The sequence below is a fragment of the Echinops telfairi genome, unplaced genomic scaffold (genome assembly GCF_000313985.2).
Source record: "Echinops telfairi isolate 266 unplaced genomic scaffold, ASM31398v2 ScPeMD7_7467;HRSCAF=8505_0, whole genome shotgun sequence".
Classification (NCBI taxonomy): domain Eukaryota; kingdom Metazoa; phylum Chordata; class Mammalia; order Afrosoricida; family Tenrecidae; genus Echinops; species Echinops telfairi.
Window position 1 is genome coordinate 5,579,186 of NW_022111367.1, and position 22,141 is coordinate 5,601,326.

At 41.1% G+C, this 22,141-nt stretch overlaps 1 protein-coding gene across 3 annotated transcripts in view; it reads right to left on the reverse strand.

The window, feature by feature from the left end:
* Positions 1–22,141, reverse strand: part of WDFY2 (WD repeat and FYVE domain containing 2) — a 206,353-nt gene that overhangs the window by 112,787 nt on the left and 71,425 nt on the right. For all 3 annotated transcript variants that reach the window (XR_006679435.1, XM_045283770.1, XM_004704266.2), the window contains exon 2: positions 5,164–5,231. Coding sequence is in view for 2 of the 3 variants with exons in the window: in XM_045283770.1 (XP_045139705.1) it covers positions 5,164–5,231 (68 nt within the window). In the remaining variant the exon portion in view is untranslated. The remainder of the gene's footprint in view (positions 1–5,163; positions 5,232–22,141) is intronic.

Genomic DNA, 22,141 nt, shown 5'->3' on the forward strand with positions numbered 1-22,141 from the left:
GAGAAACGATGTACAAATGCGCTTTACACAATTGATGTGTGTATGGATTGGGATAACAGTTGTATGAGCCCCTAATAAAATGTTTAAATAAATAAATAAATAAGAAAAAAATTCAAATTAATTAACAAGACAATTGGAAAATAGGCAAAGACATTATACAAATGGCCAATGAACACATAAATAAATGTTTATCATTAATTATTTTTTAAATTTAAATCAAAACCAAAATGGTTTGGAAAGTAGTAAGTGTTGAAGAAGATGTGATTAAATTGAAACCTTCATCCATTTCTGGTGGGAATGTAAAATAGCATAACCGATAGGGAAAATAGTCTGGCTGACTCTCAAAAAGTTAAACGGGACTATTAGGTGACTAAGCAACCCTAATCTTAGATATGTGCTCAAAATAACTGAAAAGGGGAACACAAATAGAAGCCTGTATACCAATGGTCATAGCAGAACTATTTATAATAGCAAAAAAGGTAGAAATACTATATATCTGTCAATAAACAAAAATAACAAATTGTGATACATATTCACCAAGGAATATTGCTCAGTCATAAGAGAAATATAATTCTAGCACATGCTACAACATGGATAAATGGAGAAATCATTACATTGAGAAATATTCCACTTTTGTATTGCTTGTATGGAACAGGGGGAACTGACATTTTCTGATACAAAACAAAATGCTACTGCCTCTCTCGAGTTAAACAAAGGTTAAATTCTAATGTGATCTAAATTCACACAGTTGTTAGTTTTTAAATTTTATTATGGTAGCAACAATGAAACCATCCCACAATAAAAGATTAAAGAAATTACCTGAACCTCTAGCACTTTATTGATTTGCAAATCCCGGCACTTAGTGCATAGTAGTGAGTTGGTACCTTTTTAATTGACTCAAATAAGTATTTATATCTACAGGTTTATAAATTAATATAATATGGGGATCTGTATGAGATTTTATATATTATCATATAACCAAAGGTACATAAATCAACACGTTGGAAATAATATTGTAGACAATCGTCTTACACTTTCATTGTACATTCAGATCTAGGGACCTTGTTAAAATACATATTCTGGATGAGGGCAACGAATGTACAAATGAGCTTCACACATTTGATGTTATGTATGGACTGCGATAAGATTTGTATGTGCCCCTAATAAAATGATTTTTAAAATTTTAAAAATAAAATACATATTCTGATCTAATAGTTCTGAAGTGGAACCCAATATTTGCATTTCCAGTTAGTACTAAAACTGATCACTGAAAATCTTTTTTATACCCTTTAGTATACCACAGGTAATATCTGCAAATAACCATATGGTCTGCCTTCTCAAGGTTCATGTTCAATCAGAAAAATGAATAATATATGTTGTTGGAAACTCATCTTTACTATGAGTCTACTAACTCACTCAGTAAAGTATTTACTCAGCATCTATGCCAGGTATATTAGGTACAAGGGCCTTTAGGCATTCATGTATTGCATATATTAATAAAGTATGAAAAATGCAAATTAGACAGTGTGGGAATTGCACCCAATCTGATGCCATCACACCAATGCAAAATACTAAGGGTGTGCGACAGAATGGCAAGGGGAACAGAGCAACGAAGTCCCCTGGAAATACCAAAAATAGACTTTGGGGCCAGGGCTTGGCACCCCGTCAGACTCAACCGGAAAACACTCCTAAAGGCGAACAAACAGTCCTTGAACTAACTACAAGCTTTTCTTTGTTGTTGTTGTTGTTGTCATTGGCTTTTTGTTGTTGTTGTTGTTTTGTTTTGTTGCTTGGTTTTGCTCCATCTTGTTTTGGGGCATATTATTATCTCTGCAGGTCTGTCTAAATGATAGGCTGGATAAGCAATATGGAGGAGAAAACAACAGTACCAATGGCTCTGGGAGAAAGGGAGGTGGGGGAAAGGAAGTGGTGTTAACAAACCCAGGGACAAGGGAACAAGTGATCCAAATGGGTGGTGAGGAGGGTGTAGGAGGCCTGGTAGGGCATGATGAAGGATAATGTAACCAAGAAGAATTACTGAAACCCAAATGAAGACTGAGCATGATAGTGAGACAAGAGGAAAGTCAAAGGAAATAGATGAAAGAGCTAGAAGGCAAAGGGCATTTATAGAGGTCTAAATATAGGCATGTACATATGTAAATATATTTATATATGAGGATGTGGAAATAGATCTATGTGCACATATTTATAGGTTTAGTATTAAGGTAGCAGATGGACATTGGGCCTCCCCTCAAGTATTCCCTCAATGCAAGAATACTTTGTTCTATTAAACTGGCATTCCATGATGCTCACCTTCCCTACACAATCACTGACGACAAAGTGGGTGCATAAGCAAATGTGGTGAAGAAAGCTGATGGAGCCCAGCTATAAAAAGATATAGCATCTGGCATCTTAAAGGCTTGAAGGTAAACAAGCGGCCATCTAGCTCAGAAGCAACAAAGTCCACATGGAAGAAGCACACCAGCCTGTGTGATCACGAGGCGTCGAAGAGATGAGGTATCAGGCATCAAAGAACAAAAAATCATATCATTGTGAGTGAGGGGTAGTGTGGGTGGGGACCCAAAGCCCATCTGTAGGCAACTGGACATCCCCTTACAGAAGGGTCATGGGGAGGAGATGAGCCAGTCAAGGTGCAGTATAGCAACAATGAAACATACAACTTTTCTCTAGTTCCTAATTGCTTCCTCCCCACACAATATCATGATCCCAATTCTACCTTACAAATCCGGCTGGACCAGAGGATACAGATAGGAAATGGAAACACAGGGAATCCAGGACAGATGATCCCTTCAGGACCAGTGGTGAGAGTGGTGATACCAGGAGGGTGGAGGGAGGGTGGGGTGGAAGGGGGGAACCAATTACAAGGATCTACATATAACCTCCTCCCTGCAGGACAGACAACAGCAAAGTGTGTGAAGGGAGATGTCGGAGAGTGTAACATATAACAAAATAATAATTTATTTTGTTATATCAAGGGCTCGTGAGGGAGGGGGGAAAATGAGGAGCTGATGCCAGGGGCTCACGTGGAGAACACAATAGATGGATTGTGATAAGAGTTGTACGAGCCCCCAATAAAATGATTAAAAAGAAAAACGCAGGCTAGAGGCTTCGCTGTATTCTCTGTGACATCCAAATAAAGTGAGCACTAGAGAATATCAAACTGTATATGCATATATGTTCAATGGGAAGGAGTGGGCAAGTAATTGCTTACGATCCTGTACGTTATAAAGTTCCTATAAATGCTCATCTCAAATAGATTCCTTGCTTCCCACTCCCACACCTTCATCATTCCTCATCTCCTGTTTTCCACTCTATTCATGGGAGCTGCAGGTCCCGAGGGTCCATTTCCAACTTGATAGAGTATCCTCACTGCTATGAAGTCCATTCTGGTAGCACAGAGCAGAACTCTCCCATGCCGTTTCCGTAGGCTTTAATTCTTTACAGAGGCCAATTGCCAAGTGTTTCCCCCACAGAGTAGCTAGTGGATTCAAGATGCTGACTTTTGGGTTGGCAGTGTAAAGCCTTAACCACGGTGCCACCAGGATTTGTTTGCTAGAATATAATCCTTCTTTAATCTCTCCCAGTCAGACAAGGTTTAGATTAGATTTTTTTTTTTAAGGGCAAGATTAGAGGTAAGATTCGTTTCTTGACTTAAAATCAGGGTAGATGTCATAATTCTCTTCCTTTTCTATTTACTTAAGCATTCTTCACAGCCAGGTTTTAAAATTAAAGTTCTACTTTGGGCCTAGGCCATATAATGGTGTTCACCAGAGACAGAACAGGTTATAGGGAGAACACACACACTCACAAATAAGAAGTTTCTTCGTCAAGTGTCTTTGGAATGTTGTAGTAAATACATGCTAATCACAAAGCTGAACTAAGTGTCATCTACTTACTAAAAAATTCAAGACACGCAAAGTCCTAGAGATAATTTCAAAATCTCTGAAAATCTTACATCTTAATAATTCATTTGTTCATAAGCAGGCAAATTACTGTTTAAGTTATAACAGTGGTCTTTTGCCATGGGCATAAATTTCATCATACCTACAATTCAGCTTAAATTTACTTTGTGTGTACATTGTAGCATGGACTTCTCAAGCATGAAGAGATGGAGCTCCCCAATAGAGCAGGTCAGAGGGCATAAAGCTCACACAACAAGCTTAGGGGGTTTCCTAAGGCAACTGTTTTAATTAAGATCTGATGGTTGGGAGTGAGAGAAATGTTTAATAATCAACAGACAATGAATTCAAATAATTACTTTATATTAATATGGACATGGAATAGAATGTCTAAAGGGGATTTTAAAGATAAGACACTAAAAATATTTTTCCCTTGTTTTGGGAAGAGCTACTCTTTTCTGTTGGTAGAGGAACTTCTATTTTTTAAAAGTATATTTGGAGGATTCATTATTTATTGATGCAGAGAAGTATCTCTCCATTAAGACCTTGGGACAATGAGCCTGACTCCTGATTAGAATATTTCAATCCTTTTGAGAACTGAACATTCAATCCTAAATGTCTGATGAGTTAGCAGAGACTTGATGGTCGCGAGAGTGAGTGATACGTCTTAAATTTGGATAACTGACATTATACTATAACAACAAATTTAGTTCACAAATCACTGAACAAAAAAAATCACTGAACAATTTTTTAAGCATTTGGTGGCACTGTTGGCTAGGCATTAGACTGCTAACTGCAAAAGCAGCGGTTCAAACCCACTAGCTGGTTTTGGAAGAAACATGAGGCTGTCTGCTCTCATGATGAGTTGTAGTTGCAGAAACCCAAAATAGGATTACTAGGGGTTGGAATCAAGTTGATGGCACTGGGTTTTAGGAAAGTACTTTATTAAGCAGCTAATAAAAAGTTGGAGAGGGGGGATCACTGTGATCACAGAGCCACACGCTGCAGCCCTTCCTCTTCTTATTCCAGAGCTATCAATCACCTATTTCAGAATAACGGTTTTATTTTACAGAGTGAGAGCTTTAGAAAATCCAAAGCCATTTAATACAGCACTTTCTATTAGAATTATAATCCCAACCCTCAGTCTTCCCTAATCAAGCTTTACCGAACGAGAAGGCAACATAGAAAGAAAAGGGAATTCAGAGCGTGCTTGTTTTTTAAAGATAGAAATCGAATTACTTACAAGACATTGCATGGTAGATGCTTGGCCAATACTGTCCACTGTCTCTCTTTAACCACACACGAACTGTCCTACAACAGAAGAAAATGTATACACTAAATCACAGTATTTACAATCGTGAAAAAAATGTTAAAACACAGACACCCAACCTCCTAAATATATATTTAAAGTTATCGTTATAATCAGGAGTCAGTCACATATGCTGCTCTAAATGCCATTCTCATAGATATACATACATGAGAACTCAAAAATTCATGGAAAAATAGAACTGAAAGATAACAGAATTTTTCTGCAAACTTATTGAAACCCCTTTGTATACACAAATGTGTAATAGTAATAGTGTTTTTAAAAGTACTATTATTGCTATTGTTTTGTCTTTCAACTATATAGCCTTTACCTTGGTCTGCTAGAAGCATCCATCTGCCTGTGAAGATAGATTTTACTAGTGAAGGTACTGTAAAGAGATCACATGAATATGTAGCATCTAACACACACACAAAAGGATTCCATAATGAAACAAGCTATTTTTTTTAACAATCATTTTATTGGGGGCTCTTACAGCTCTTATATAACAACCCATACATCAATTGTATCAAGCATATTTGTACATATGTTGCCATTACTATTTTATAAACATTTAGTTCCTATTTAAGCCCTTGTTATTAGCTCCTCATTCCCCCCCTCCCTTCCCCTCATTTGATTTTTTTTTTAATCGTTTTATTAGGGGCTCACAATTTTATCACAATCCATACATACATCAATTGTGTAAAGCACATTTGTACATTCATTGCCCTCATCATTCTCAAAACATTTGCTCACCACTTAAGCCCCTGGCATCAGGTCCTCATTTCTTCTCCCTCCCTCCCCGCTCTCCCATCCCTCTGAGCCCTTGATAATTTACTAATTATTTATTTTGTCATATCCTGCCCTGTCCGACGTCTCCCTTCACCCACTTCACTGTTGTCTGTCCCCCAGGGAGGAGGTCACATATAGAGCCATGTAATCGGTTCCCTCTTTCCTACCCACTCTCCCTCTACCCTCCCAGTACCGCCACTCACACCACAAGTGATCCAAATTGGTGGTGAGGTGGGTGTGGGAGGCCTGGTAGGGCATGATCAAGGGTAATGTAACAAAGAGGAATGGCTGAAACCCTGGCGGGGACTGAGCATGATAGTAAAACAAGCTATTTTCATGAGAGAATTTTTCCAATCCTAGACAGGCAATGGTAAACCCTGAGGCACCGACTGCTCGAGCCAATGGCCTGCCACAGGCTCCACCATGGAAGAACAGATGACCCTGCAGCAGTTTTGTAGGTGAAGTTGCAAGTCAAGGAGACATGGCAGGGTGGAGGGAGGGTTGGGTGGAAAGGCGGAACCGATTACAAGGATCTCCATATAACCTCCTCCCTGGGGGACGGACAACAGAAAAGCGGGTGAAGGGAGATGTCAGGGCAAGATATGACAAAATAATAATTTATAAATTATCAATGGTTCATGAAGGAGGGAGAGCGGGGAGGGAGGGGAAAAAATGAGGAGCTGATGGCAGGGGCTTAAGTGGAGAGCAAATGTTTTGAGAATGAGGAGAGCAATGAATGTACAAATGTGCTTTACACAATTGATGTATGTATGGATTGTGATAAGAGTTGTATGAGGCCCTATTAAAATGAATTTTAAAAAAAGGAGACATGGCAGCGACCCGGCAGAGTGCAGAGATAGGAGTCAGTGCGAGGCCTAACCAGCCTGGGAGGACAACTAGGTTGTGACCATCCAGAGAGGCATGAGAATAAGTTGCACCAGGCACAACGTCATTTGCATATGATAGCAAGGCAAACACTGGTAGGAAGATGGGAGACACTGACTGCCCTGGAAGTCAGAGGAAAGGAACATCTAACCAGGACAGATGGGCCCCCCACCGACAGGAGACCATTTGGCCACATACCCCTCAACCATCACAGGATAAAAAGCAGAATGAGAGAATAAGCATTTTTATCCTAGAAAGAATTAGACATTACCTTTTAGACAATTTCAGACCTTCTACTAGAATCAGTATTCAACTATACTGAGCGTTTCCCCCTTTTCTGTTAGTCAGTGGATGTTGCAGACTGGTTAACTGGATAAAAATTCCTATCTAGTGGAATTGAATATCAAATGACAGAAAACCAATACAGAGAGAGGTCAAGTCACCACATAAAAAGCTGACAAAAGCATGAGAAAATGAGGAACTCATTAGAAATGTTCAAACATCAGTTAAGAGAGGAGGTACAGCTTCCTCATGCCTGCACTCAGATCATAGCAGCATGTGTGTACTCCAATCATGAAACGTGTGCAGTCCAATCATGTGTGCAGTCCAATCATGAAACAGCTGAAAGGCTCTTCCATGAGCCTTTTCTAGTTACCTCCTTCCCCGTTCACTGTGCCACCACACAGCATTTACCATATATAGTCGTATAACCCAAGTTTTTCAGCACATTTTTTAAGGCAGTTTTTGTGGTAAAATTAGGTGCCTAGGCTGATCTTCAGGTCGGCTTATACTTGAGTACATACGGTGACTCACTGCCTTCTCTCGGACATTTACATGGTTTTCTCACTCACTAATACATACAGTCTCCTTGAGTTGGAATCAACTAAACAACTAACAATATGTTTGTTAACTCTTTCTAGGTACAGAGCCTGCACCTTTTTCTTTTTTGACCACCCAGCCTTCCAGAATCAATGAGCAAATATTTGAACTGAATCAACATTTATTCTGTCTGGAACTGCTTCTTTTCACAATAAATTCCAATACGAAACTCCTGTATTGAGGATATTGTCCAACAGGAATCACGCCGACCTCATCTGGAGTGAGGCTGTACCATCTTTGATTGTGAAGTGACAGACCACCTGAGGACAAACGTCCTCAAGCTGAAGATGGCAGAGATGACGACCAGAGAGTCTGCTCTCAGGAACATTGCTGAGCCCGCTACTAGCCCCTTACAGCACCTTTAGACTGGTTTGTGAAATTATTCACTTTCTTTTTTTCTGAAGGTATTATAATTATATTAAGATGGATTTTGTTACGAGAAACAAAATACATGCCAGATATTATAGAAGCTGAAGATAAGGGCAGTTTAACTACGTGAATGCGGGTGTCGCTCACTGAGATGAAATTCAGTGGAAGAGGCCAGGTTTGGAATGAGAAGCATGATGGTTTTTCAACATTTAAGCGGGAGGTGCCTTCAAGACCCCCAAGAGTTTCTAATTAGTAAAAGGTTTAACGCTGTATTTAGAACCCATATCTTCATAAAAGTTTAGGAGGATTATTAATGTGGAAACTCTTGACATCATTGCAACCACCCAATAACTGGTGACAAATATTATCACTACCATCATCACTTCTGTTTAAAATTGGATGAATCAAGTATAGCTTTGGTGGGTCCAAGATTCAAAATCTTTCTTGCCAACACAGTAAAAATTATAATCCTTGATGTAAGGGATTTCACACTTGATGTGAAAAGGATATCTCTGAATGACTTCCTCATTCCTCTATGCATTCATTTAACACATACTAGGCAGCCATTTCACATAGACTTGGGGGGCGGGGCAACCCCTGACAAGATGGATCAACATGATAGATACACACAGCCTTGTGACAATGGGCTAAAACACCAGGACAATTGTGAGGATGGCAGGGCAGGGCTCTGCTTCATTCTGTCATGCACAGGGTCACTGTGAGCCCTAACTGACTCAGGGGCACCTACCAACAACAGGCACCTATTCATACACCTGAAGGAGCTTTACTCTGTCCAAAAAGGTCCATGTGGAACTGACTCCATAGCAACGGGTTTGATTTGGGGTGGGTACCTACTAGGAGTCCCTGGGTGGCACAAAAATTAAGCACTGAACTGCTGGTCAAAAGCTTAGTGGCTTGAACCCCTCAGAGGCTTCTTAGAATTCTGGCCATCTGCTTCCAAAAATTACAAAATAAAAACCTATGGATCACAATTCTATTCTACACACATGGGATCACTGTCAGAATTCACCTGACAGCAGTGAAAACAATAACAGTAAGTAGCCACTATGTGCCAGGCATTGTGTCGGAGGCCCATGGGGACATATAAGTAAACACAAAATAACAACAGTCTTTGATACGAGCCAGGAAACACAGCTACTTTATATCTGTGATAGATTGTGTAAGAAAAGCAGCTAATTCATGTGCAACAAGGACGGCGGGTTCAAGGCGGGTTTCCCAGGAAGTGCTGACTCCTGAAAGATGATGGCATTATCTATTACATAACTTCACTCAGTTCCTCCTTGGCATTTACCACAACTTGTTACTTGATCTATCTCTCTGAAAATGTGATTATCTGTTTCCTTCAGTAGAAAATAAGCTTTTTGAGGAATAAAGCCCAGGTAGCACTGTGGCTACAGCACTCAGCTACTAACCAAAAGGTTGGTGGTTTGAACCCACCAACCACCCAATGGAGAAAGATGTGGCTGTCTACTTCCATAAAATTAACAACCTTAGAAACCCCACAGAGCAGTTTTATCGGACTTATTGGGTCACTTTGAGTTGGAATACCTTCTACAACAATGGTTTTATCTTTTAGTGTCTACTCAGAGCCTAACTTGAGTTCCTGGTAACTTATATGATAAGTATTTGTTGAAGAGTGAACACAGGGACCAGTTGGATGCGACAGACTGCTCACTGTCTACCCTAAATTCTTTCAGCTGATCTTCCTTAGCATCAGTTACATGGACATGAGAATGACAGGCAGCGCTCATAAGCCAGTAAACAGAAGACAAGCATCCTCAGGCCTTAAATAAAATCTTTGACAGACGTATTTGGCTTATGGGCTCTACTGGAAGTAAACAGATAGAAGTCTAATAGACTTTTGAATAAACTGTTTCATCAACAAAATCCCAAATCTAACCTCCCAACAATCTCACAAAATAGATACGATTATTACCTCTTTTTGACACAGGAAAGCTCTGAGGTCCAGAGAAAGCCATAATCTGCACCCAAGTAGCCTAACTTCGGAGGGTGCACTCTTAAACCATGTCACTACACAGAACCGCTTCCCTATTAGGGAGGAAAAGCCCCAGCATATTGGTGTGAAGACCTCTGAAGTCTAAAATACCTGTAGGTTATCTGAATGGAGATTACAAGTGGAATAGCATCTTCCTTGAGGATTAGAGCTAAAGTCAGCATTGAAATTATATACTCAAGAGCTTGCTACGCTGTTGTAATGTGACTTACACCATATTATTTATATGCCCACTCCTCATTTATTGACCGTGGTTAGGTTCCAAAAACTAAATCGTTATGTAAAATTGACATTATGGAAGAGTCAAGGACTATGCCCCATCTTGGTACCAGTGTTGTCAACTTCCCATCAGGTACCCCTGGCACAACTCTAGATATATGAGCTAAAGAGGGCCCCTCACCTTCCCCACCATCATGGAGCCCACAGTGGTTGTGGGTGGCAGTGAAAGTCAGGTTTTGCCTGTTGCCACCTCTTGCTGTCCACTCGGGGTGGGGACCCTGCTCATCTTCAATCCCTCATAGCCTGCAGTAACCCTAGGCCTCGTTCTTGTCCTCCCTGCTTCTGGTGGATGCACACTGATTGCCCAGGCACCTATAGGCCCTCAGCAGACCTTTCCCTTGCCCACTTTCATCCGTGTCACCCACTATCACCTTGAGGCTGGACTAAGTCACAGAAAAAAGGGAGGCCTGCAGCCCAATAGCCACCACCCTTTCCATGGCCTGGTCATGCTGGATTCTCTGGCTCATCATTTGGGGTGGCAGATGGAAGGCATCCCAGTCCTGGATGAATCCCCATGTAGGGTCCAAACCACGGAAAGTTTCTTCAAAGTCATCAATACGAAATGTCAGAAAAAGAAACAGCGATAAGTGAGGAATAGGTGTATATATTTACATAATAGTGTTTCTAAAAAGAGGAGCTTGGTGACTTGGGGGTAATGCACCGAGTTGGCAATCACAAGGTCAGCAGTTCAAATCTACCAACCTGCTCCATAGGAAAAAGAAAAGGTTCTTCTACTCCCATAAAGATTTATAGTCTTGGAAATCCACAGGACCAGCTCTACTCTGTCCTATAAGGTCGCCATGAGTCAGAATTGACTTGATGGTAGTAACTTTTTAATTACCCCTGCTAAAAAAAAAGCACACACCATTAATTATTAAATCAGTATAAGTCCAGCAGGTAGCAAGATAATATTAATTTTTATTTTGATAAAAGCAACAAACGTGTATAAAATTACAGCCCCCCCAATCACTTTGCATATACAGTAAAGTTTTACATTTGAGTTGGTTCCAACCCATAGTGACCCTCTGTCCAACGGAATGAAACGATGCCCATCTTGAACCTTATCCTTTCTTATTTATTCTATGGGAGAAATGATCACTTTACAGATAAATATTTTGGCCCAGAGGGCATAAGTGATTTGTCTGAGCTAGTGAGTAGATAAATTTATTTTAAATTCTGTGCTCTCGTACTAAACATTCTGCTTTTCTTACCCTAATATGCTTAATCATAATTGGCAGGTTTATAAATCTAAAGGTAAAATTCTATTCAAAACTCTGTTCCTATTCTTCAGAGATACAAGAGTAGTTTTTTAAAAAGAAAATGTTAAAATAACTGCATCCTATGGATGGACACACGACTGACCGGGTGTAAGGACTAAATCCACAAATATATATAAAAACACATTTGACAAGGGCATTTGTACATGTGTATTTACCTTTCCTGCATGTATATCCAGAAACGTGGTGGAGCACGGAAGCGGCGATGTTATGAAAGCTCCTTGGTAATAATCAAACACCACGAGGGAATAAGTTGCTGGACCCAGGGGCTCAGGGCCATAGAGGACAACAAGGTCAACTGGCATAAGACAGCTCACTGGACAATGTTTTGCCGTCCTACTCTGTGAGTAGTGCCTGGCATCCTGAAAGCTCGCGAGCAGCCATCTAAAGTGCAACCAACAGTCTCTCCCCATCCGGAGGAAAGAAGACTGACGGAAATCAAAAGACATATGGAGGCAATTAGTCCAACCAACTAATGGGCCATGGGAACATCAATCTCCACAACCCTGAGACCAGAGGAACGGGACGGTGCTCAAGTTCCACTACCAACTGCTCTGAAAGGGATCATATTAGAAGGTCCTGAATATAATGGGAGAAAACAGTGGAACAATACTTGAGTTTACTGGCCAGATAGAGACGGATGGGACCCCCAAGACTAATGCTTTTCATCAGACTTCAGGCTTAAGACTGAACTTAACTGGCTCAATTTTCAGACAAACAGGTCTACAAGAAGAACAATAAAAGTAACACAAGTGCACTTCCCACACCTTAGAATAATCAACAAATTAAAACCGGACAGGCAGCATTCACCCCAAAGATAAAGTTCAAAAGGGTTAAAGAGAAGGCAGAACAGAGCCAGGAAATACAGGGAAGAGGTAGGATGAGTGGTTACATTACAGGGACGGCAGTGAATGAGATGCAGCAGAATGTGTACACATTGATGAGTATGAAACTGATGGTCTGCTCTGTAAACCTTCATCCAATTCAAAATACAAAGTTCAGAGGGGAAAAAAGTGCTACATCCTAGAGAGCAACACTGAAATTGCTGAGAATTACATATATAAAAATAAATTCTACTCTAAAAGGACTGTAAGTAAAGTTTCCATTTTTCTGAAAATCATATTTAAAAAGCAACACCAAAAACTTTCAGACTAAGTGAAAACCTTTATGCTGGGGGTGGGGAAGTAAGAAACAGTAACTGTGAGTACCAGCATACTTTAGCCAGCAGAGGTCAGTGTACTGGAGAAGGAAAATGCAGGGCTCAGCTATCCTTTCTCCACCTCACAAGGAAGCCCACGTGCACTGCATCTTCCACCCTGCCCAGTGGCCTGACTTCTCATCTTCCACCCTGCCCCTGCCTCTTTCCCAAGTTCTCAGCGCAAGAACCAACAAGAAATGCTGGGGGTAGCAATTTCATCTTGTTGAGCAAGATGACTTCCCAGCTGCCTCAGCCAGTGTAGCAACGAGGTAAATTTTGGAAACAGAATTGTCTTACTCCAGATTAAATACAGTTGACCATATTTCAGCAGGTGAAAATTACTTCTAAACATTAACACTTATTCCTGACCTAAATAAGTTATTTTTGTTTGCTTTTAGTTAAAACAAATGTTAAGTAAATTACGGCATTTACCAAAACCCCACTATGATTTTACATACTGGGTTGCCTCCTTGGCTGTGCTATAAATATGAGAGGGCTTCAAAAAGGTCATGGAGAAATGGAAGTAAGAGATAATGGAATTTTCCACAAACTTTTTGAGCCCCTTGTGCAGTCAGAAAAGGGACATCTTGGCAAGCTTGGCATCTGCCCTAGAACCAAAATTTTTGCCCACCATATGTGAAAGATCAAAAGCATCAGTCAAAAGTCCCTGCCTACAGTCACTGCACCCACCTTTCAATAATCAGCAAAGATTCTAACGACACCAACACAGCGAGGCAAAGCTGGGCTGATCTACAGGCATCTATAAACTGTAAGGGTGAGATGATGTAGTGGAACTATAAACCCTTGTTTTTACAACACTCGTCACCTCTGAGGACTCTTGGTGGCACAGTGGTTACAGACTGGACTGCTACCCAGAGGGTTAGCAGTTGCAAATCACTAGCTGCTCCACAGGAGAAACATGAGGCTTTCTATTTTTTTTAAAGCATTTTATTGGGGGCTTGTGCAACTCATCACAATCCATCCATCCATTGTGTCAAGCACATTTGTGCATTTGTTGCCATCATCATTCTCAAAACATTTGCTTTCTACTTGAGCCCTTGGTATCAGCTCATTTCTCCCCGTCCCCCACATGAACCCTTGATAATTTATATATTATTATTATTTTATCATGTCTTACACTATCCAACATCTCCCTTCACCTATTTTTCTGTTGTCCGACCCCAGGGGGGCAGGTTATTTGTAGATCCTTGTAATCGGTTCCCCCTTTCAACGCCACCTTCCCTCCACCCTCCCAGTATCACCACTCTTACCACTGGTCCTGAGGGGTTCATCTGTCCTGGATTCCCTGTGTTTCCAGATCCTATCTGTACCAATGTACACCCTCTGTTCTAGCCAGATTTGTAAGGTAGAATTGGGATCATGATAGTGGGGGGGGGGAGTTAGGAACTATAGAGAAGTTGTATGTTTTATCATTGCTACACTGCATCCTGACTGGCTCGTCTCCTTCCCGCGACTCTTCTGTAAGGGGATGTCCAGTTGCCTACAGATGGGCTTTGGGTCCCCAATCTGCACTCCCCCTCATTCACAATGATATGATTTTTTGTTCTTTGATACCTGATACCTGATCTCTTTGACACCTCATGATCACACAGGCTGGTGTGCTTCTTCCATGTGGACTTTGTTGATTCTCAGCTAGATGGCCGCTTGTTTACCTTCAAGCCTTTAAGACCCCAGACACTGTATCTTTTGATAGCCAGGTACCATCAGCTTTCTTCACCACATTTGCTTATGCAACCCTTTGTCTTCAGCAATCACGTTGGGAAGGTGAGCATCATGGAATAGAGGCCTTCTACTTCTATAAATAGTCTCAGAAATTCACAAGGGCAATTCTACCTGGTCCGATACAAAGACCATGAGTCAGAATTGACTCTATAGCAGTGAGTGAGTCACCTCTAGTATCCGATTCCCTCCAAAGAACCAATCCTACCACCACCACCCACCAAGTGCCTCAGCTACAGCCTAAACTATGGTGGATGCCACTAGTACTGTGCAGGCAGAGTTGACTCAAATGTTCATTCAAGTGGGAGAGTTAGATACCCCCTTCTTCTGAGATTGCCACCCTGATTTTCTTTATTTGAACTGTGTTGAGACACATAAGCTGGCAATTTGCTATAGTCAGACACAGCTGCTACACTCACAAAAACAAATCCACTGCTGTTGATTCCAACTCATAGCAACACTCTAGGGCAGAGAAAACTGCCTCAGAGAGTTTCCAAGGCTATAAGTCTTTACAATAGTAGACTGCTACCTCTTTCTCACACAGAAGGGGTGGTAGGTTAAAACTACCAAACATTTAGCTAGGAGCCAAATGCTTAACCATTATTCCACCAAAGTTTCTTGCATACCCATACACACACAAAGACCGGAAAAAAATCAGGTGTTGAATTAAATATATAACCTATGTATATACATTTACATTAAGTATGTTTTTATACATTGTATTAGTCTAGGTACTTTAGAGAAACAAATACACAGCAATTCCTGTATAAGAGAGTTTTATGTAAAGAAAGTGTGCATCACGAAAACATCCCAACCCAATGCTGCCCAAGCCCACAAGTCCAACATTAACCCATTAACCCAGCACCAGTCCACAAAGTCCTCCACCTCACAAAACAGAGGCAATGATGCTCACTGCAGGAAGAAAGCTGAGTCAGTGAACAAATAAGCATCTCAGCACTAGCAGGGGTATCCACACTGCTGCTCCAGCACCCAGGGCTGCATCCGGATAGGTCCATGTGGCTTCTCCTTGGGGATGTCTTGTAGGAAGACAATCTTGCAAGCTGAAGCAGGGAACTGCTAAGGCAGCTGCACCCTGGTGTGACCATCACAAAGCAAGAGACCTGAGAACTAGAAAGGCGAGGCTCACCACCCATTTATCCCTCCGCCTTTCAATTAGCCCCACATGTGATTATCGGCCAGATTGGCACAATTAACTAACTCAATATACATATATACTCAGATGTATGTGTGTCCCATTTCCTATCCCAACTAAGGAAAACATACCCTTTGTCTTATAGTCTAGTAATCGCTAAGATTCTACACTTATACTGATGATGACAATGAACTACATACGTGGTCTAGACCAACTTGGATTTTCTAAGACAATTAAATTCTAGAACAGTAGCTCTCAACCTTCCTAATGCCGTGACCCTTTAATACAGTTTCTCATGTTATGGTGACCCCCAACCATAAAATTATCTTAGTTGTTACTTCATAACTGTAATTTGCTACTTTTATGAATTGTAATGTAAATATCTGATATGTAGAATGTATTTCCATTGTTACAAATTGAACATAATTAAAGTATAGTGATTAATCACAAAAATAATATGTAATTATATATTATGAGATATTTATTTCCAATTACAAATAAATGAAATTTTATCCTGAAACATGGTGTACCATGAGTAACAGTCTTCATAATGGATATTCGTTTGTGAGTGTATCTGCATGTGGGCGGACCCGCCTGGAGATGGATAAGACCATCGGAAATCTGTGTCTTCCAATGGTCTTAGGTGACCCCTGTGAAAGGGCTGTTCAATCCCCAAATGGGTCACGACCCACAGGTGGAGAACTGCTGTTCTAGAAGTTTAAATTCTACCCAGTTTCCAACAAGTAGGAGTCCTGACTGTGTAATGGGTTCTGCCTTGGGCAGTCAATAGTTTGAAACCACCAGCCTCTCCATGAGAAAGAGTTACAGACCCCGAAACCCACATAAGCAATTCTACTTTGTCCTATAAAGTTGCTGAGTCAGAGTAGACTTTATGGCAATAAGTTTGGCTTGGTTTGGTTTGGTGCCACAAGTGTATTGGTGTGTTGGTTCATTATTTCATTCAATAAGCAATTATTAAACATTAGCTTGTGAAGTTCCCTAGAACCACAAAGACAAACTACTGCACCTTTATTCTTAGAAAGCTCACAGTCCACTGGGGAAGGCAGACAAGCAGTATAACATTACAAGATATGGCAAGCTAAGGAGGCAAAACCCACGTGGCCACAAAAGCATATGAGCGACCCAACTTGGTGTCATGGACAGGGAACCACTAGGGAAGCAGAACCAGCATCTAGGAGAGGGTAGAGAACCTGTGAGTATCAGAGCAACACCAAGCTAGTGGAGAGGAAGCACTAAGAAGGGGAAGAAGGGAGAAAGTGAGGGCGGGGCAGGAGGAGGCAAAAGGAAACAGAGGCAAGCTCTAGGAAACCAAGGCATAGTTTGGGAGATTAACAGAGGTGTGCACTTATGCAAATACATTAATCCAACAATAGTGGTATGGGCCTATGTGCATACATTTATAGGGCAATACACTGAAGCTGCAGATGGGCCTTGGGCCTCAGCTCACACCTCCCCTCAATACAAGAACACATTGTTCAAACACATTGTTCTTAACAAATCTAACACACACACGATCGCTGAAGACAAAATGGGTACATAGGCAGATGTGAAGACAGAGGAGGGTGCCCGGCTATTAAAAGATACAGTGCCTGGGATCTTAAAGGCTTGAAGTTAAACAAGCGGACATCCAACAGTGAAGCAACAAGCCCACATGGAAGAAGCACACCAGGCGGTGCAATCGTGAGGTGTCAAGACTGGGCAACGGGCATCAGAAGATTCACAACGAACAGTAAACAACAAATATGCATTGGTGAGAATGAAGGGGGGTGGCATGGAGACCCAAAGCCCATCTATGGACAATGGAGCATCCCCCACCCCAAGGGGTCGCAGGGAGGGGGTGAGTCAATCAGGGTGCATTAGAAGACTAATGGGTCATGCACTATACCTCTGTGTCCTGGAGGCCTCCTCACCCTCCACTGTCATGACCTCAATGTCACCTCCTAATCTAGACGAGACGGGAGCATGTACATAGGTAGAGGCAAGAGATAAAACTCACACCACATGGAGCCCAGGAACAGGAATGGGAATAGAGATATCAAAAGGGTAGGGGGAAGGGGTGGGGGGAGAAGTGGGGAGAGCGGGGTGCACCGATCTCAATGAATGGCACATACCACACACCCCCAGTCAGTGGGTAGAACAACAGAAACCAGAGAGGGGAAGGGAGACGGCAGTCAGAGTTAGATTTGAAAATAATTAACAATGTACAATCTATCAGGGGGCCATGAGAGTTGGGGGGCGCGGGGGAACTGATCCCAAGGGCTCAATGGAAAGTAAATGTCTACAAAAGAAGGAAGGAATATATGTACGAATGTTGGATACAATTGATGTATGCTTTGTAACAAGAGTTGTAAGAACCCAACAACGATGGAGTTAGACATGTCAGAGAAACCACCCAGAAAGAATAATGTCTGAAATGATGCAAAGGCATTTACTAGAGGAAAAGGGAGAGAGAATGGGAGCAGCATATGTAGCTCACAGAGGCAAGTCTACATGAGAGGGTACAGATAGGAAGTGATGATAAACAAGTGTAGACAAGGAAGAAGGCCAGGCCACCATGGGCCTGGTAGGCCATGCTCAGGAATCTGACTTTACTTTGAGTACTTGAAGAGCCTCTAGGGCAGCGGTTCTCGACCTAGGGTCGCAACCCCTTTAGGGGTTGAATGACCCTTTCACAGGGCTCGCCCGATTCACAACAGTAGCAAAATTACAGTGATGAAGTAGCAACGAAAATAATTTTATACTTGGGGGGGAGTGTCACCACAACATGAGGAGCTGTATGAAAGGGTCACGGCAGTAGAAAGGTTGAGAACCACTGAACTACAGGATAAATAGCCAGTTCACAAATAATTTTTTAAAAGCCAATTTAGGAGCTATGGGTAAGCCAACAAAGGCTAAGAACCTAAAAGAAAGATGAGGACAGATTTTAGGAAGTAGAACCATCTGGAATTGGGGCTGATTGGATGTGGGTTCTGTGTGAATGATTGTGCCATTTGTCAGTAAGTGATTTCTATGGAGGGCAATGCTGCGTTCATATTGAACTTGCTGAGCATGATCAACAGGCCCTCAAGAAGCGAACTGCCTACCTGAGAGCAATTCTGGGGAGTTGTCAGCAGGCAAGCAGTAGCTAAGTCAAGAGTAAGGCGGAAGACTAGATGGCCAAAGCAAGCGCCTTAATAACACCAAGAGTTTTGAGTAAAAAAGGATCTACAAAGGCCTTAGAGTGAGTGCCCTTTTACTTGTCAGATACAACATGTGTTCTGATTTTGGAAAATAAGGTCATTATGAAAATAACTATGAACAAAAAAGAGGAAGAACGAGAAAACCTATATAGGTCACTTTCAGAAAGAAGAAGGAAGACTGGAGTGGTGACAAATAGTATACCACAGGTTGCTAAGCACTGTATAAGCTGAGGCATCTACTTGCTCAAATCTAGGATTTTGAATGTGTGCCTTAGAATGATGCGACTTTCATTAGTTACCATAGCAAGCAACTTCACTTAAACTAGGGGACAATTATTTTTGCGGCCACTGAAGTAACTTGGGAGGCTGGGGAGAGGGTGCAGGAATGCACTGTGAAGACCCTGAATTTTCAGGGAATACGTAGGTAATAGATCACCCATGGCACCAATAAAACTGATCTGCAAACTAAGGCACTTAAAAATTAAGAATGTTGCAGAAATCTTAAAAAACATACCTGGAAAAAAAAATGATTTCTCTAAGATTACTACTAATAAGAACAAGCTATTAGGCTCCCATTGTATTTATTCAAATCACATATGGTAAGTTAGCAATCCAAATCTTCTGCCATACACTGCGCACTTCTGTAGGAGGCTGCTGCCTTCAGACAAAGCAGGAGGTGGAAGCTGTGGCAGCCCATCAGGGTGGGCAGGGGCTCAAGATGGACGCTGTCCAACCCTGGATAGGCTCTGCATAGGAGGTTATTCCTCCCTTGAATGCGCCTGCTATATCACACCTCAACAGCTATGCTGAATCAGAGGTCTTTCTCATAGCTGTAGCAATCTAGCAATCCACCATGGAGAAGAGGTGTGGCTGTTTTTAGTTTCAACACCTTGAGTTTTAATGGCATTCCTGCTTTAAAAAAAAATTAACAGCTATTCCAATCATGTGTTTTTAGCATGGCATGCTTATTACATCCATCACCCCTTGGCATTTTAACCAGCTGGGTCAAGTCTCTCTGAGCAAAGGCTATGAAAGCCTTCACAGTTTACAATGAAAAAATTAACTCTCAGGTGGCAACATCTTCTGTGTTTTTTTCCTTGCTTGTTTTTGTTTCAATCTATAAAATAAGGTTGAATGAGACCCATGACAGGTGAAACTTCACCAACAAAACCAACATATATGAAAATACAGGCTTCTCCAGCTACTTGAAAGTAGTGTTCCTACCAGATGGCTTCACAAAATTCTACCAAGCATTCAGAGAAAGACTGACACCAAAATCCTACACAAACTCTTCCAGAACATGGAAAAAAAGATGACAAACTCCTGAACCCTTTCTTTGATGCTAGTATAACTCTGATACCTAAACTGGGCAAGGATCCCACAAGAATCGATAACTACACTCCAATATCCTTAATGAACACTGATGCAAAAATCTTTAACAAAAAACTGGCCAAAGAATACAAAAGTATATAAAATAAATAATTCACCATGACCAAGTGGGATTCATACCAGGGATGCAGGGATGGTTCAGCATATGAAAGACCATTAGTATCATTTGCCACATTGACATGAAAAAATATAAGAACCACATGATAATATTGATAGATGTGGAAAAAGCATTCAACAACATCCAACACCAATTCCTGTTTAAGACACTCAAGACGATAGGAATGGAAGGAAATTCCTCAAGATAATACAAGTTATATATGAAAAACCAATAGCCAACGTGGTAGTCAATGGAGAAAATAATTAAACAATCCCACTGAAAATGGGGATCAACCAATGATGCCCTTTATCCCCTCTCTTATTTGACATCATACTGGAGGTTTTAGCTAACAGAATAAGGCAAGAAAAGACAAGCAAAGTATTCGTCTGGGAAAGAAAGAGGTGAAACTATCGTTATTCGCAAATGATATGATCTTATAAATGGAAAATCCCAAAAGCTCCAGAAGGGGAGTACTGGAAGCAATAGAGGAATATGGCAGAAGGGCTGGGTACAATATCAACAAACAGAAGTCTATTGGACTGCTATACACATGGGACAAGACTACAGAATAGAAGGGAGATGTCAGACAGTGGAAAATATGACAAAATAATAATAATTTATAAAGTCTCAAGGGTTAATGAGGGAGGGGAGAGCAGGGAGAGAAGGGAAAATGAGGAGCTGATACCAAGGGCTCAAGTAGAAAGGTAATGTTTTGAGAATGATGAGGCAACAAATGTACAGATGTGCTTGACACAATGGATGGATGGATGGATGGATGGATGGATGGATGGATGGATGGATGGATGGATTGTGATAAGAGTTGTACAAGCCACCAGTAAAATGACTTTTAAAAAGACCACAAAAAAGGACATCAACAAGCTGGTACCCTTCACAACAGTCAAGCACAAATTGAAATATCTAGGGATATAACTGACTAAAAAAACAAAAGATTTGTATGAGGAAAACTATAGAACACTATTACAAGAAACCAAGAGTGACCTCAACAAATGGAAGAATAATATCATACTCATAGATTAGAGGACTCAATATAGTAAAGATGTCAGTTCTGGCCAAGGCACTATATAAGTTTAACGCAATCCCAATACAATTACCATCATCTTTCTTCAAAGAAATGGAAAAACTGATTGCCAACTTCATATGGAGAGGGAAGAAGCCCAGAATTAGCAGAGAACTCCTCAAGAAGAAGAAGGACACAATGGGAGGGCTTGCTTTACCTGACTTTAGCACATATTGTACAGCCACAGTGGTCAAAACCTCATGGTATTGGTATGATGGCAGATACTCAGACCAATGGAAAAAAATTGAAAACCCAGAAATAAAATCATCAGCATACAGACCACTGATCTTTGATAAGGGCCCCCAAAATATCAAATGGGAAGCAGATACCCTCTTCAACAAGTGGTGCTAGATAAAAATGGAGATCTACCTGCAGAAAAATGAAGCAAGACCCTTACCTCACTCCATGCAGAAGAATAAACTCAAGGTGGGTCACAGACCTTGAGGTAAAACCCCAAATTATTAGGACCATCAATGAGGGAATTGAGACAAACCTGAGAACTCTGGCACAGGGAATAGGCTATCAGATATAGGGAACGACACAAATA